The following is a 16,885-nucleotide window of genomic DNA, read 5'->3' as shown; positions in this document are numbered from 1 at the left end:
AAATAAATGGAGAATTTATTAAGGTATGTTTTATTTTACACCATGTTAACACCAGATTTAACAACATTATTTGAAATCGAAAAAACTCGTAAAAAATGTATGTGATGTGTAGTGTAATATCCCGCTGTTTTTTTTTACACAGCATAATAAATATGTTTATTTATTAGTTATTATTAGTATCTGTTTAAAGAGGCTTATTTGATGTACCTTAATTAATCATTGCTGTATCAAAAATGACAAAATGTTTATATAATCCTACTGTCTCAATTGTACCCTAACCTTTTAGTTTGTAAACTCTAATCTCTAGGTCCTTCTAACCCTATTGTACTCTGTAATCCTTGTTTGTTATCCACCATTTATTCCCTGTTTGCTATAACTGCAGTAAAGCACTGCGTATCTTGACAGCGCTATATAAATAAATGACGATGATGATGATAAATATGCCCCTTAGTGTGTTGGATACTTCTTAAAGGAGAACTAAACCCCCCACGGTCAAAAGTCTCCACTGGTCCCCCTTCCTGCCTCCCCCCTGCTCAGTCTTACCCCAGAACTGTGTCCCCTGTAGGATTATTGACGCACATGCAGAGTCAGTGCAGCGGAGCTCCGGGTGCCATGTTCGGCGCTTCGGTACTCTTCGTACAGTGAGCGTTGTATTGGCGCATACGCAGTTGGAGCAATCTTCCAGATTAAATAAAGTAGTAAAAGAAGAAATCCCGTGACAGCAATCATACGAAAGTTATGTCCGACAAATAGCAGTGACAGTGACCCTTTGATAATCAATATATGCAGAGACATTATGGTTAGCCAACAGAAATCTTTTAACCTGTCTTGTTCGATTTAACCTTGTTCATTTCGTACAACTATATCTTTGCGTCTATGGCCAGCTTAAGCTTCATTTAACAATATTAGGAAATTTTGCACCTCAACAGTAACCTAAATCAGTTAGTGATTAGTTTTGTTCACCCAGTGGCAGAAAGAAAAATTACAGCAACAATTTGACTGTTTAATTTGTTTACTGTACAGCTGGAATGTTGAGCGCCAGTGTGTTTCTTTCCATAACTGACTGTTATGAAAATGCATCTATGTGTTGTGAAGTGTCTGGTATTGAAGTGTATTTAAAACTCTGGGATACTACACTATTGTGCACTCTTCTTCATATTACCTCTATCAAGAAAAGTGAATAAGGGCAGCACTCTGAATAGAGCTGAATTTAAGCAACAACACTGAAGATAGTGAGTAACCCAATATATATATATATATATATACGAGTATATGCATCTTGACAATTGTCCTAGACCGTGGACCGAAACGTTGATGCCTTTCTTATGATGTTTAATAAAATCCATTGAAAATATCCGGAGTGCGTGTCGCAACATTTGGATTTACATTGCTTCAACATTGACACTGCACCTGGTAATCGTTACGGCCAGAAGAGCGAGTGCGGACGCCAAGGACAAAGTATATATATCTATATCTATATCTATATCTATATATATCTATCTATCTATCTATCTATCTATCTATCTATATCTTCTCCATGTTTCAGAAACAGCTGAAAAAAACAGACAGAGCAGGTTGACAAGTCATTTTGGTAAATCATCAGTGCTGTATTTTGGTCCTTTGGTGGTCTAGGAACTGGTCCTCATGTAATGCACATGTTCGGAAGTAAAGTAATTCTAATGCATTTACATCACTTCTGTCTGCCGCGGGCCCAACCCTCAGCATTTACTATACAGACATCTGCCAATCTAGGCACGGGCCCTCAAGTGTCTATATAACAAATATAAACCTGTACTTCATATGTAAAAGGACAAGAAATGTTTAAATCATTTTGGGATGCCAATAAGTTGCAACAGTTTCCTATCTTCTGAGAAGTTCTGTCTAACAAACTGATTTTAGCTCTCCTTGTTCTTTCATCAACCAAGAACTTCTCACAACTAACCTAGCAGCTAAATTCTTTTCATTAGCTTTGAATGCCAACAGATATATGGTCCAGTTGTAACATTGATTCCTTCCACCAGTACAAAAGCTGCTGCTGGAACAATCTGTTCCCAAATATGTTCTTGTTTTTGTAAGAGACTATTATCCAAAGTAAGGTCATCTTTCATGGAGTCCATTTTCAGCAAAAATTCAAAAAAAAAAAAAAAAAAACGAAGTAACTAAGATGCATAATGCCATGTTGATGGCACAACGATCCTACTGGGAATAATATCTAAATGTTTATAGTATACAGTATAAGCATAAGGCAGTGATCCCCAACCAGTAGCTCGCGAGCAACATGTTGCTCTCCAACCCCTTGGATGTTGCTCCCAGTGGCCTCAAAGCAGGTGCTTATATACACAGGGGTTACTAAATGGCCAATCACAGCCCTTATTTGGCACCCCAGGAACATTTTTCATGCATGTGTTGCTCCCCAACTCCTTTTACTTCTGTATGTGGCTCACGGGTTCTAAAGGTTGGGGATCCCTGGCATAAGGTATGATGATCAAAACTACAAAAAAACACCCAGGTCCCAAGCATTCCAGATACCAGATAAAATACCTTATTGTTCCAATGTTTCAAATTATCATGGGGGTTATGAATGAATAGGCACATATAAAAAAGTGTAGTGGGTTATAAGGACAAGGAAAGCATTCGGATGGCCCCACACACGGGCCAATAAGCTGCCGGCTGGGTCTGTCCTAAAGATAAAAAAGGGAACCAGGTCACATAAAAACAAGCATCCCCCAATTTGGTCTTGCACATGTAACTGTACCATTTAATTTTTTTTTATTCTACTACACATGTGCAAGTGTCATTGCTAAGGATGCCTGGGAAAGAGGGAAAAAAGTAGCAGTTGGCTTGACTGGATGTACCTACCAGCAAAAACATCAGGAGTTTATAGTAACAAGTTAATGGTCATAAAACTGCCAAGTCAAAATATATATCTGAATGTAATTTGCAAATTTATTTACTAAATTTAACTAAAAAAAGCATGGGCAAACGGAGGGCCCAAATGTGGGTAACAAACAGAAATGAGTATGATAACTGCTTATCCTGCCACTTTTGTATTATAGCAGTTTTGAAATTTTCTAATCAGATATAAGTACAACTCTGACAATTATAAGAGATAATGCACAAAAAATCAAAATTTAGATCACCAGATGTTATCAGATTCACTAGTGTGTTATAACTCTCAAGACTTTGAAAACTTGCATTTTCTGTTGCCATATGAAAAAATATTTTTTTTTAAGAAGGTCCGAGACACACCAGATGTTTACTCTGTAAGGATTATGGTATACAATTCTTTTGAACCATGCTCATTAGTATGATTAAGTATATCCTTCACAGTTCACTGCCTCATGAAGATGGCAGCGTTAAAGGAATTGTTCAGTGTAAAAATAAAAACTGGGTAAATAGATAGGCTGTGCAAATTAAAAAATGTTTCTAATATAGTTAGTTAGCCAAAAATATAATGTATAAAGGCTGGAGTGACTGGATGTCTAACATAATAGCCAGAACACTTCTTCCTGCTTTTCAGCTCTCTTGGTTTCCACTGATTGGTTACCAGGCAGTGATTAATCAGTGACTTGAGGGGGGCACATAGGTCATAACTGTTGGCTTTTTAATCTGAGCTGAATGCTAAGGATCAATTGCAAATTTATTGAACAGTTATGTCCCATGTGGCCCCCCTTCAAGTCACTTACTAGAGAGAGAGCTGAAAATCGGGAAGATGCATTCTACTCTGTTATGTTAGACATCCAGTCATTCTAGCCTTTATGCATTACATTTTTGGCTAACTAACTATATTAGAAACATTTTTTATTTTGCTCAGCCTATCTATCTACCCACCCAGTTTTTATTTTTACACTGAACTGTTCCTTTAAGAATAGTAAACTTACTCTTTCTGGTCACCAAAACACACTGGAGTAGTAAGACACACTTTAACCTTAGTTATAACATAACCAATGAAATGCATCACTATACTCTCCAAGACTAGCTCTTAAATAAAACAGGTTACACGAGAAAGGGCCACTAGAGCTACTGAGGCCTCATCCTAAGAAAATGGCACCAGTCCCCTAATGCTGCAGACATTATTTTTTACTGAAGGTTAGGCTAGGAAATAGCAGGTTTGAAGAAATTCTAAGTTTAGAGCAACTATATCAATTCCTTAACCTCTCCTTGCTTTGCTGTGCTTTATGGGTTCTCTATATGCACAGGTTTAGAATGTGGGTTGACAAATGATAAGCTGGCCAATAAAACTATCCTTACACTAATCAAATTAAGGTGTAACACTCAATACCAAGTAGGTTCACACACCTTGGCCCTGTTCAGCTTGTTACCACCAACAATGCAATATGAAATGTCTTTCTGTAATGCAGTAACATTGATATTTTATTCGAACATGGAGTGAGTGATTATACTCACGCCATGTTAATAAGTGCTCTTTCGGGACTGATGTACCCAGCATAACTGAATATATGCTAAATTAAATGCATTAATTTATCTTAAAATGAACAGTGCCTGTTTTGAGTAGAAAAGACAATTAAACAATATTTACCTGTGATGTAACTCATTTAAAAGTGCTAAGCCACAAATACAGAGACAGCAGGCAGAATCCTTTGTGTTGTCAGGCCACTCTGTACCACATACTTTGGCTTGCCCATAAAATCAGATGTCAGATCTAAGTATAAAAAGATTATTATAGCTTTTTTTTTTTTTTAATGTTGATGATAAAAACAGGGGGTTTATCATAACTTGGAGTTCACTTATGAAAATATAAAAAATAATACTTCTTGGCCCAAACTGGTATGAAACGGGACTAGCAATAATAATAAAGATAAAACTATTTTTCATAAGCATAGCAATACATTATGAATAATTAATTTTAACTAATATGGCCAAAAATATATATATTTAACCATAGAAGTAGAAAGCACGGCTACTTTGTCAAATTGCTTCTTGTACTCTCACATAAATTACACAAAAATGGCAGACTGAGGATACTGGGGAATAGAGATTATAACAGCTGAGGGGTGCACTTTTTAACTCCCTTTTCCTTTTGATATTCACAATTAATGTTTACATTTCTGAGTAGATCAGAGAAGTGCTCAGTGTTCGATCTAGTGCTCTTATCTGCCTTAGCAAATCGCATTATGGAGTGAATCTGCCTTCAATCAGTTACATGCTTTAGCCTTAGCTATCTACCATCCCTACCCAGAGAAGGCATTCCAAAAATCTGAACATGGACCTCTTTTAACAGGAAGGTTTGTTTTTGAGAAAATCTTATGACACCTTCAAAAAAGTACAGTACCAAACATATCAGAGACTTTCTGCTGATGTTAGTTAAAAGTACAATCTTGAACTGTAATCAAATTTCATCCTATGCAAGCAGTGACAAAGTGGGTAACATTAAAAAAAATTGGTTTTAAAGTGACGTACATGCAATTGCAGTATTTTCTCTGGGGGGAGCAATCTTTTAAGCACCCATCCAGTGATTATATTGCTAACCTCCGTGATTAAGCCTCTGGGACCACCAAAGCAGGGAATATCAAACATATATTGCTTTAAATAGTTATTATATTTATACTTTTAAGCCACTGAAAATACACTGGAAAGTTGCTTACAATTTCAGTTTCTTGTATTGGGCAACATTTTATATTTAGTTTTTCGTCTTCCTTTTTAAGGTCCATAAAAACCCACGTTGGCAATGATCACAATTGTCAAAATCAGGGAAAAGGAATATGCAGGGACTAAATGTATTTCATTAAAAGGCCACAAAACTTTTATTTTTTAAAGAGGTCAAAACAGAAAAACAAGAATGCATATTGGTTGGGGTTTAAGACCATCAGATAAAGTCAAATGAGCCTGTAATGACTTGTAGTGATCTATGAATGGGTTAAGAAACATTAACTCTGGAAGCCTGTGCCTGCACATGGTACCTGTCAGAGCAGCCAAGGCAGGCTATAACACGGGTGCTTTGCTTCCTGCTGTAAGTAGGATCCTCTATTTATCACACCAAATCAGTATTGGGTTTCAGCTGCAGAGGCTTTCAGAACAGCAGGCTCCATACTTGCTCTGCTAATTGCACAATACAAGGATTGAAAACCTGAAAACTCTACTGTTATAGAGGAACTAAGGTGGTTGATTATGGACAAAAAAAAAAGCAAGGCATGTGTCAAGTTAATTTCCAACATTATTAAAGGGGTGGTTCACCTTTAACATAACCTTTATTATGTTATAGAACGGCCAATTCTAAGCAACTTTTCAATTTGTTTTTATAGTTATTTGCCTTTTTCTTCTGACTCTTTGCAGCTTTCAAATGGGCATCGCGGACTCCCTTCTAAAAAACAAATGCTCTGTAAGGCTACAAATGTATTGTTACTTTCTATAGCTGATTCTTCTATTCAGTCCCTCTCCTATTCATATTCCAGTCTCTTATTCAAATCAATGCACGGTTGCTAGGATAATTTGGACCTTAGATTGAAGAGCTACTGACTAAAAAGCTAAATAACTCAAAAATGAAAAACAATTGCAAATTGTCTCAGAATACATCATACTAAAAGTTATCTCAAAGGTGAACAACCCCTTTAAAGTTTTCAGATAGATCACCAGAAATAACGACTTTTTACAATTACTTTCTATTTTCTATGTGTGAACGTTTTTCTAATATTGAAGTGTAAAGTGTCATTTTTCACCTTCTAAAGCAGCTCTAGGAAGGGGGGAGTAGCTGACCCTGTAAACTGTTCTAAATTGATACATTTAGTTGATAATTTTTTTTATTTTTGTCCCTGCTGAGCAGAATCTCTGTTTAATAACAGACAGCTGTTAGAATTGATACAATAGTTGCTAATACATCAGAAATGCTGCTGAGAAATGTTGCAAAATTGTAGGGTCTGGACCTGAATTACTGAGCTGCCAGACTCAAACACCGGAGACAAACATTCAACTTTAAACTTAGATTTTGGAAAAACTGTAAAAAATAAATAATGGAAAGTACTTGAAAAAAGTCGTTATTTCTGAGAACAATTTGAATACAACTGAACTGAAAAAAGTGTTTGGAAGGTGAATAACCCCTTTAATGTATCCAAAATAAACATCAATGAAAAATATAATATGGATATAGAACCTGTGGCCTTCTTCCTAAACTGCCAAGAGACTATGGATGTTGTAGTTGTACAACGGCTAAAGGTTACTTACTTCATAGTTCCTGCAAATATCCCTAAAAAAAAAACTTTAAATGTTGAGGGCCCTGACAAAAAGGAGACAAACAGGATATAGGTGAAAAGAGGTAACAAATGGAAAGGAAATGGACAGAGGAAAAAGTCAGGATTTATGTGAGGAAAAAACAGAAATGAAGGAAGGGTGCAGGGAAAATGAACAAGGAACCAGACTCAGATTTATCAGTTTAATAATCACTCCTGGAAAAGCCCAAACAGGTAGATAGAACTTCTGGATTGCAATTACTTCCCCAGTCAGATAAACCACTTTTATCAGGCAGTTATTTCTGACATCCCTAAATCGGTTTGTTATCTGCAGCCTAGATCTAAACAGGCAAACAATGGTATGGGCTGCATTAGCACCAATGGCAGAAAGTTCCAAGAGAAGTCTGTCACCCCCACTGCCCCATCGTACCTCCATAAAACCTAAGGGCGCGCGCTGGCCCACTTTCACTAACATTCCAGTCAGCAAAAAAGGGTAAAACAATGAATTTGTATGAGAACATAGAATTGAGTTCCTTCTGGTCCTATATGAATCTGTTGCCCTCTGACTGCATGTTTGTTTTCTACATACATATTTCAGGATATTATCAGAAAAATAAATATAAAATGTACCCTGCCGCAAGAGCAATATCTAGTGAAGCAGAGATAAGATCAGAGCAGCTGCAAGATCTCAAAAGAAATACTTTGCAACACACGTGATCCTTTTAATACAATGAATGTGAGAGTCACAGCAGATAAGATCAGCATTCAAGCCTGTCCCGACACACTGATTCTATCAGAATGTGACTGCATAATGGAATATTTTAAGCTTATCTGGCCGCTGATCAGAGCTTGCTGTTATCCTGTGCAGCATCTGGGTGGGAGCGGGGCTTCAGAAGATGCAGAGACAGCTCCTCACCTTTCACATCAGCCCTTCCCCCTATCAAAATAATCTGCATAATAGCAGCCTGCGTAATGAGCTCCTGGACTCCAGGCAGCCTCCATCTCCACAACGTATCTGTGCTCTGAAGATAAGGTTACATGTGACTGTATGTATATGCAATATTCCAGGAGGTCGGAGGCGAACTACCAGCTCAATTTTCCTGTGTCCAAAGGAAATGTTTTGTTTTTTTCTTTCTCCCTTATCAGGAAGAAATTACAGACAAATGTCAGTCCTTAATATTATAAAAACATAGATACATGAGAGGTGGTACATAGACCAGGTAAGGCTCACATTTAACTCACACCAAGATATGAGTTAGAAATCGCAAGGGGGGCTTATGTTAAGTCTGAATTGTAATGGGTGTGTTTTGTGATATGATTAACAAATTTGGACCTATGGCTACATATAATTATGTGCAGAGTCATGCGTTCTGTGCAGTCTGATTTTGCATTTGCAGATATTTAACAAATGGGTCTATGTCCACTAAATAATCTACATGAATGTGATCCATTACAACCGACTGTCGAAATAAAATTAAAAAAAAAAAGATCCATTGAGAAGAGTAAAAAACTGCACACTTTATTTTGTGAAGCTGTAGGCACAGATCCCATTGCCAAAGGCTCCCAGGCCCAAGTCTAATTCAGAACTTTCAGGTTTTAAAGTCTAAAGTCTTGTTGGTGCTTTGGATGCCAAGCAAACGCTCATATGCTCTAACAGAGGTGTGTTTGGGCTGTGCCCTATTTTGGTGCTCAGTAGGTGCTTGGTGGGTGGCAGACGCAGATGTTATTTATATAATTGTGCTCAGTAGTTTGGGATGCAGCAGGTAGAGAAGAGTGGGACCATTCAGCATGGGTTTCCTCAGTCTAGCACAGTTACTAGGGATTTACAAATACAGGATTCGGTTCGGGATTCAGCCTTTTTCAGCAGGATTCGGCCAAATGTGCCTGGCCGAACCAAATCCAAATTTGCAAATGCAAATTAGGGGTGGGAAGGAAAATCACATGACTTTTCGACACAAAACAAGAAAGTAAAAAATATGGTTTCAACTTTTTCCTTTCCCGCCCTTAATTTGCATATGCAAATTAGGATTAGGATTCGGTATACGGCTGAATCTTTCACAAAGTATTCGGGGATTCATCTGAATCCAAAATAGTGGATTTGGTGCATCCCTAACAGTTCATGTGCCCATCCTGCACTGGCATAATTTTGAATGGCTGCCAGGGTTCATATGCAAATTTGCCCCCAAAAGCCCAAGCACCAAAGAGCACAAAGTCACCTTTCTTGTATTAAGCTGCCCCGACAAAGTAAAAGATTAGCATTATCTGACCAATTTGCCCATAATTCAAATAGTCCAAAGTACTGAAGCATTTGTTTGATGTCCTGAACAAGCAGATTTGAACAGAAGCTGCACTTATTTACTTACTTACTACCAATAATCTGCCTACCCATCAAAATGGTATATCAGCAGTTTACATCTTTAACCCAAACAATCCTCAACTGATTGGAATGGACTGGACTTTTGAACAAACTCCCACTGTGGCTATACATGCCAAATGGAAGGGCATGAAGGTCAATATTAGCAAACAGGACGTTTATATCTATAACACCAAATCATTTGTGGCCCAAATCCTGATATCCACCCATGGACATTGGCATATAGCTTCCTACTCGGACAGTCTAAAAAGTGAGCTACTAAATCTGAATTTCAATAGTGCAGAAAAACACAATTTTCAAAGTAATGTGTGTACCAAACCATTACACCATATGAATTTTAATTCATTTAATGTGAAATACAAGAATCACAGCAGCTTCCACACAATTAGATAAAATGGTATGAAAAGTTGATGACCTACATTAAAAATTCACATGGGCAAAGCTATATAACTTCATGTTACAAAGTATGCATGTTCCCTCATTTTGTAATTGTTTTGTTTAATCTCACTGCATATGTTCTCCCCTATACCAGGCTGTAGATGACGTTAACATTTTATAAATACTATAATAATAACAATAATGCTCTCCATGAAGAACAACGAAAACATAAACGAATTATAAAATAAAGTAACTCAAACCAACCTTCTTTTAGACTGTAAGCTTTTTGCTAGCATAGGCCTAAAGCTTTTGTGTCCCTAACAATATGCAATAGTAACTGCGCATCTATTATATTCAAATGTTTGTGTGTGTATAAACACTGCAAAAAAAGCCACCAGGGGTGCTATGGAAGAAATGGAGATGCTCTGGGCCAAATTCACTAAAGAACGAAGCGCCTAGCGCATTTTCATTAATTCGCCGATTCACTAACGGACACTGGCGTAAATTCGCTAACGTTACTTCGCACCCTTACGCCTGGCAAATTTGTGCAACGTTCGTAACTACGCAAATTCACTGACGCGCGCATTTTTCTGAATGCTACCTTTTACGCTCGACTTCCTTCGCCACCTCAGACCAGGCGAAGTGCAATAAAGTAGATAGGGATTGGCGTTTTTTTCTTTTTTTATGGGTGATAGGCGGGTGATAGGCTAAAAAAGATCGAAACATTTTTTGGGGCTACCCTCCTTCCCCCTACATTTCCTAACTCATGGCACCTTAACTATACAGTGGGCACATGTGTAGGGCAAAATAAAAATTTTATTTGATGTTTTGAAGGTTCCCAAGGCTTGTGTAGTGCTGCTACATGTACCTCCATTGTAACTTCAATTTGGCGCCGTATTCAAATTAAGCATCGCTAGCGTAACTACGCTTTGCTTGATGAATTAACGCTAGTGCAACTTCGCAACCCTTCAGCACAAGTTCGGATTTTAGTGAATTTGCGCAGCGCTGGCGAAAATACGCCTGGCGAAGTGCGGTGAAGCGGACGCTGGCGCAACTACGAATCTTAGTGAATTTGCCCCTCTGTGTTGTGTTAAAGGGGTTGTTCACCTTTTTCAGTTAAGTTATTTTTAGATTGTTCCCCAGAAATAAAGACTTTTTTTCAATTACTTATCATTATTTATTTTTTACTGTTTTTCCAAAATCCAAGTTTAAAGCTGAATGTTCATGTCTCTGGTGTTTGAGTCTGGCAGCTCAGTAAATCAGGTGCAGACTCTAAACTGTTACCATTTTGCAGCATTTAGTTGATACATTTCTCAGCAGCATCTCTGGAGTATTAGCAACTATTGTATCAATTCTAACAGCTGCCTGTAAATTCACCCAGAGATTCTGCTCAGCATTGACAAAGATAAGAAATGTATCAACTAAATGTATCAATTTTTAGCAGTTTACAGGGTCGGCGACCCCCCCTCCCAGGGCTGCTTCGGAAAATGAAAAAAGACACTTCAATATTATAAAAACGGTCACACATAGAAAGTCATTGAAAAAAGTCGTTATTTCTGGTGCTCTATCTGAAAACTACTAGTTGTTTGAAGGTGAACAACCCCTTTAAGCAATATGGCACCTATGTACAATTGGATATGGAAATGTTCTCCATCTATCATCAATTAAACTGATGGAGAAATGCTAATTTTAAACATTGTAAGAAATGTGAAAACACCCACATAATGATCTATAACGAATAGAAATGTAAACTACCTATATGATGCTGTCCAGTTTCTTCTATGACATGGGACCATAATCTAAAGAAGGCATGTTTAAGGGACAAACTATGAGAAAATGTCATATAAACTGACTAAGGACCATAACAACGGATTTTAGGCCAACAAGTCTCCAGATGGAAAGCCCTGTAAGGACACACCTGGCGATTCGCGGAGATTTAGTCGCCTGGCGACTAATCGCCTCTTCTTTGGGGTGACTTATCTCCCCAAACGACTTCCCTCCATCTTGCGCCGGCTATAATAAAAAGTTGCCTACGGAGCTTCGTATTCTGAAGTCGCCCGAAGTTGCCGAGGAAACTTCGGGCGACTTCGGAATACAAAGCGCCGTGTGTGCCATGCCGCAGGCGACTTTTCATTATAGCCGGCACAAGACAGAGGGAAGGCGTTCGGGGAGATTAGTCTTCCCAATGAAGAGGTGATTAGTTGCCAGGTGACAATCTCCCATAATCGCCAGGTGTGCCCTTACCCGTATAGATGATATATAGACCTATAGTAAGCAACTTTTCCATTTGTCTTCTTTACTTATTTTGTATAAGCTTCTTATTCTTTTTCAAACCTACAGCTGAAAATGCTGCCTGTCAAGGTCACTGACCATGGCAGCAAAAAAATTAGAAAACATTCATACTTGCTTCAATTTGTTTTTCTTAGGAATCTTTCTTATTAATGCCTCCACAATTCATGTTCCAATCCAAATTTAAAACAGCTGCCTAACAGTGCCAGGGTAAGTAATCCCTAGCCACTAGGGAGCAATTACAATTCTAAACCTGAGCGCTGCAGAATAAAATATGTATATAATTTAAAAAAAAAAAAAAACACAAAGGCCAACAATATATTTTATGAAATATAAAGCATCAGAATGACTAACCAGAATTCTCATTTCACTGTCTGACTGGTGAAATGATATGCCATAAACACATGACTGTGAGCAGCTGATTGCCTATAAAATCTCAGTCTTTTAGGGCCTTTGAATGTTCATTTATTGAAATAAATAAATAAATATATATATATATATATATATATATATATATATATATATATATATATATATATATTTTTTTTTAGCAAGTTAGAGGAGTTTCGAAAGTTAAACTCACTTTTGTCTATTTTAATATATTTTGTACTTAAACGTGCTTCTAATGCATATGCTGTATGTTGCGGTGTAACAAATGCATGAGAATTTCACTGTGCTATGCTAAAAACGGGTATATTATTTGTGCGTACAACTGAACCAAGTAGTTCAAACCTGCATCTCAGGAGCATCAAATGCAAACACGCAAAAAAAGTAAAAAAACACCTGTAAGGGCTCTTAGGATTCACAGACAGGGTGGAACTTATCACATAAGCATAGGTATGAGCACCACAAATGCATGCAACACCAATATATATTTACAGTCTGTTTTCTTATGTTTTCATTATAGGTATAGGATTAGTTATCGCGAAAGCTCCAATTATGTAATGACCATCTTCCATTATAATCAAAACTTTTTTAAATGATTATTACTGTGTAATTATAAAACAGTACCTTGTACTTGATCCCAGCTAACATATTATCATTCCTTATTGGATAAAAAAAAGTCTAAAAAAAGTTTAAATGTTTTTTAGCAGATTTAAAGTATGGAGATCCAAATTACATAAAGACCACTTATCCAAAAACCTTAGCATTCTGGACAACAGGTTGCATGACTGTACTACTATATCCAAAAAAATTGATTTGACTCATATGTACTAAGCATACAGTATAAAGTAGCCTCAGTTTAACTTTCAGTTTCCTTCGGCAAAGTGAATAATTGAATCAGTCATTCCATTTTCTGTCATTGCCCCTCTGATCCAAAAGGAAAGATTAGAAAAGATCACAGGTGTTTCATAAATATATCATTGCTCTTTCTCCTTTCTATCTTACAAAGATTTATGCTGATATCTTTAATATTATGCATTTATACAACATGTACATTGAGCTTCATGTTATTTTTATTTATCTGTCTTCTATATATTATACGTGCACATTGTCAATCGGTAGAGGGAACATTTTGTTTGTAGCACACTTCACGGGTAATACGTCACTCCTTACCATGTGTGATGTTGGGTTCCTGCCACAATCTGTATTTAAAATTGTGTTTTTTTTTCTTGCCATTACACTTTTACAAAGGCTGTGGCTTCAGCCAAATGTTAGCTGCACCCTCTGTTACGCTCACAATTAATTTACTTTAATTTACTCTAAGACCTGTGAGTGCTTCTTCACTACGAGCTTCTTCTACATCCACATTGAGGATGGCACCCAGGCGCCTTTGACTGCTTTATCGTGAGTGCCGGTACTCCCTGTATTATATATATATATATATATATATATATATATATATATATATATATATATATATATATATATATATTGTTCAAATGACCAGCAACTCCAGGGGTTTCAGTGAAAAAATTGTATTTAGATATGTGCAGTTACAGCCAACGTGACGTTTCGGTCCACTCAGGACCGAAACGTAAGCAACAAACAGTCCGCACGCATAGGTCTTAAATGAAAAAATAAGTGTAGTTTATTCAACAGCTACATGAGCCGTCTTCAGGATCTATCTATATATATATATAGATATATACAATCGAAAAAATGGACAGCACTCACTTTTAATGCTCAAATTCTGTATTAAAAGATAAAAAACTTTACATCACCATACATGTGCACATATCAATCAGCGACGTTTCGGGCCATTCAGGCCCTTTCTCAAGCCATGTGTGACATTGGTATAAAACACACAAAGCTAGCCCCTTGCTTTCCAGGCCCTAAAGCTGGCCATAGATGTAAAGATCTTTAAAAGATCCAATCGATATGGGGAGACCATGATTATCTCAAAGCGATTGTTTAAATGTACGAATTGTCCATCAACTAAAAAGACCAATTTGCCAGGAAAAGAAAGGGGAGCTGCCTGCTTGGCCCTGCAAACATAGATAGATTGCACTGGGACCAACAAAGATTTTTTTAACCTGGCCGATCAATTTTCTGACAGATGTCGGCCGAAAAATCGTAAGATGCGCGAACGTTCGAATCCCACTAACTTCGCGATAATTAGACGGATTGGTTGGATTTCCCTGAATTAGGTCGTTCACCAATGAAAAATCTTTGCGTCGATGGGGACCTTTATTTCAGGAATCTGTTAATTGTAGCCATGCCAGGGGGAACGGTAGCCATTAGCAAAATTCTTATCAAGAACTGATGCCCAGTTTTCAGCCACTAAGCCTGGCTAATATGGCCCGGATGCTGTAAATAAACGACACTACCCATGATTCCCCAACAGGTGGTTCAGTGCCAGCTGGATTGTACATTCAAGTAAAACTGGCAGTGTTGTAGCTGCTCCAGCAAGTGCCACATGTGACTGCCAATTTGCACCCTTTAAAAACTCATTCAACTACGTTGGCTCGTGTGAGGATGCTTTGTGGCAAGAGTGCTTGGAGACTGTGGCTGATACAATGATAAACAAGCTGACACAGGTACATAAATGTATCTCTTATAGACACTTACGTTTGATCTGTCTGGGATTGCTCTGTTTCCTTCTGGACATGTCTGTGCGCTGGGCAGTCAGGGTGGCCGGGCAGGGGGTGGGGCTGGAGGACCAGGCAGGTTCAAGCTGCCCACATGCCCACATTGGCCGTCAGCCCTTGGGTTACACACGAGTCGGCACACGGGGTTGAAGCAACGAGAAGGATCCTTATAGAGTGCGGAGAGGTAAAGATGCGATGGTGGAGATCCCCCCGCAGTCCTGAGTACGATGCGCTGCCCCAAGCTGCCAGGGATCGAGAGACTGCTGCGAGCTGATAATGTACGAGTGCTAGTGCTGAGAATGAGTCCCCACCCTGTGCGCTCCAGCCGGGCTATTCCTGTGGGTGCAGACGGGTGATTTCAGGGCTTTCCCCAGTGCAGCGGTAACAAGGCTGTCTGGCAGCAAGTGTTCGTGTCGGTACCAGACAATAACAGCGACCCGTAGCCGCTCGCTCCCAAACCTCAGGCAGCCGGGATCATAGCTACTTTCTCAATGGACCAAACCCGCCGGAGCGCAACATTCCAACCGAGGCGTGGCTAGCTGAGATGGGGGCGGGGCCTAGTCGGGGGATAGCTGACTTTCGGATTTACCTCGCCTCAGCCGGAGCTACATACGGAAGCCCGTGAGGGATCGACCCTCGTTGAAATCTCCCTAAAGTTGCTAATGACACGCTCTTTTCCAAATGTACACGAAGCAATTTGCATTAGACCCACCCTCCATATTCTTGTCATAACTCAAGACGCTCTCACTAAACGGCCAGAGTAGCGGCTCCCACTCATGATGTGTGTGTGTTGTATAGTTGCATATACCGCCCAACATTTTAATAATAAAAAGAGAGATAAAAAAGTTTTTGACCACGCCCATTTTATGGCCACACCCCCTAATTACAATGTTTGTTTTACTAAATGTCGCAGGTTATAAAAGTTTGAACATATTTATGTTTTTTTACAGATATTACAGTTTTGCTAATGAAGGTGAATTGTGAGGGCAGGGGCACACGGGCAGATTCGGGGAGATTTAGTTGCCTGGCGACTAATCGCCTCTTCTGCGGGGCGACAATCTCCCCGAAATGCTTTCCCCCTGCTATAATGAGAAAATGCCAGCGCACTGGCACTCGCAGCTCTTCGATTTCCGAAGTTACGCCCCTGGTTGGGAGGTATGTATAATTTGCAATGACAAGTTAGAAAATTTGATGGTGGAGTGCTTGGCTACCTACTCATGACATAACTGTAGACAGATACAATGTTCTCAATCTAACCTGGGTTTGCTGTAGGTTTTGGAGGTGCAGGGCCCTCATCCTGTCTTTTCTGTGGTGAATAATTTCTTAGCATGACATTGGCCTAACAGGGACTTTCTAACTGGTTTGTATAAAATCACTCTGTACCAAAATATACTTCACTTGTGTATTAATAGATATAGTGAACATACAGCAGGGATCCTTATCCCATGTTAGGATATTTACTATTATGTAGGCAATAGTAATATAGAAATAGTCATATGCCCCTAAGTAATTTGGGTCTTTACAGAAAAAAAAATAAAAAACACTGCTTCCAAAGATAGTAGTTAACAGGGCCCCGATCAGTGGTATTTATAAAGAATGCATATCCTTTGCACAATCAGTTCAGTTAC

General features: G+C 38.5%; 1 protein-coding gene across 5 annotated transcripts in view; it reads right to left on the bottom strand.

Moving 5' to 3' along the window:
* Window positions 1-16,083, bottom strand: part of zfpm1.S (zinc finger protein, FOG family member 1 S homeolog) — a 95,982-nt gene extending 79,899 nt beyond the window's left edge. Inside the window, exons 1-2 of one of the 5 annotated variants that reach the window (XM_018240462.2) lie at window positions 15,238-15,377; window positions 4,541-4,663 (exon numbers count right to left, since the gene is read on the bottom strand). In XM_018240462.2, the coding sequence (XP_018095951.1) occupies window positions 4,541-4,556 (16 nt within the window). In that variant the 5' untranslated portion in view covers window positions 4,557-4,663; window positions 15,238-15,377. Of the gene's footprint in view, window positions 1-4,540; window positions 4,664-15,237 lie in introns of those variants that run through there. The other 4 variants (XM_018240463.2, XM_018240461.2, XM_041561206.1 and 1 more) reach the window with 4 other exon arrangements.
* Between the last annotated feature and the right edge of the window lie 802 nt (window positions 16,084-16,885).

The sequence above is a fragment of the Xenopus laevis genome, chromosome 4S (genome assembly GCF_017654675.1).
Source record: "Xenopus laevis strain J_2021 chromosome 4S, Xenopus_laevis_v10.1, whole genome shotgun sequence".
Lineage (NCBI taxonomy): Eukaryota > Metazoa > Chordata > Amphibia > Anura > Pipidae > Xenopus > Xenopus laevis.
This window is presented reverse-complemented; position numbering and strand designations above follow the sequence as displayed.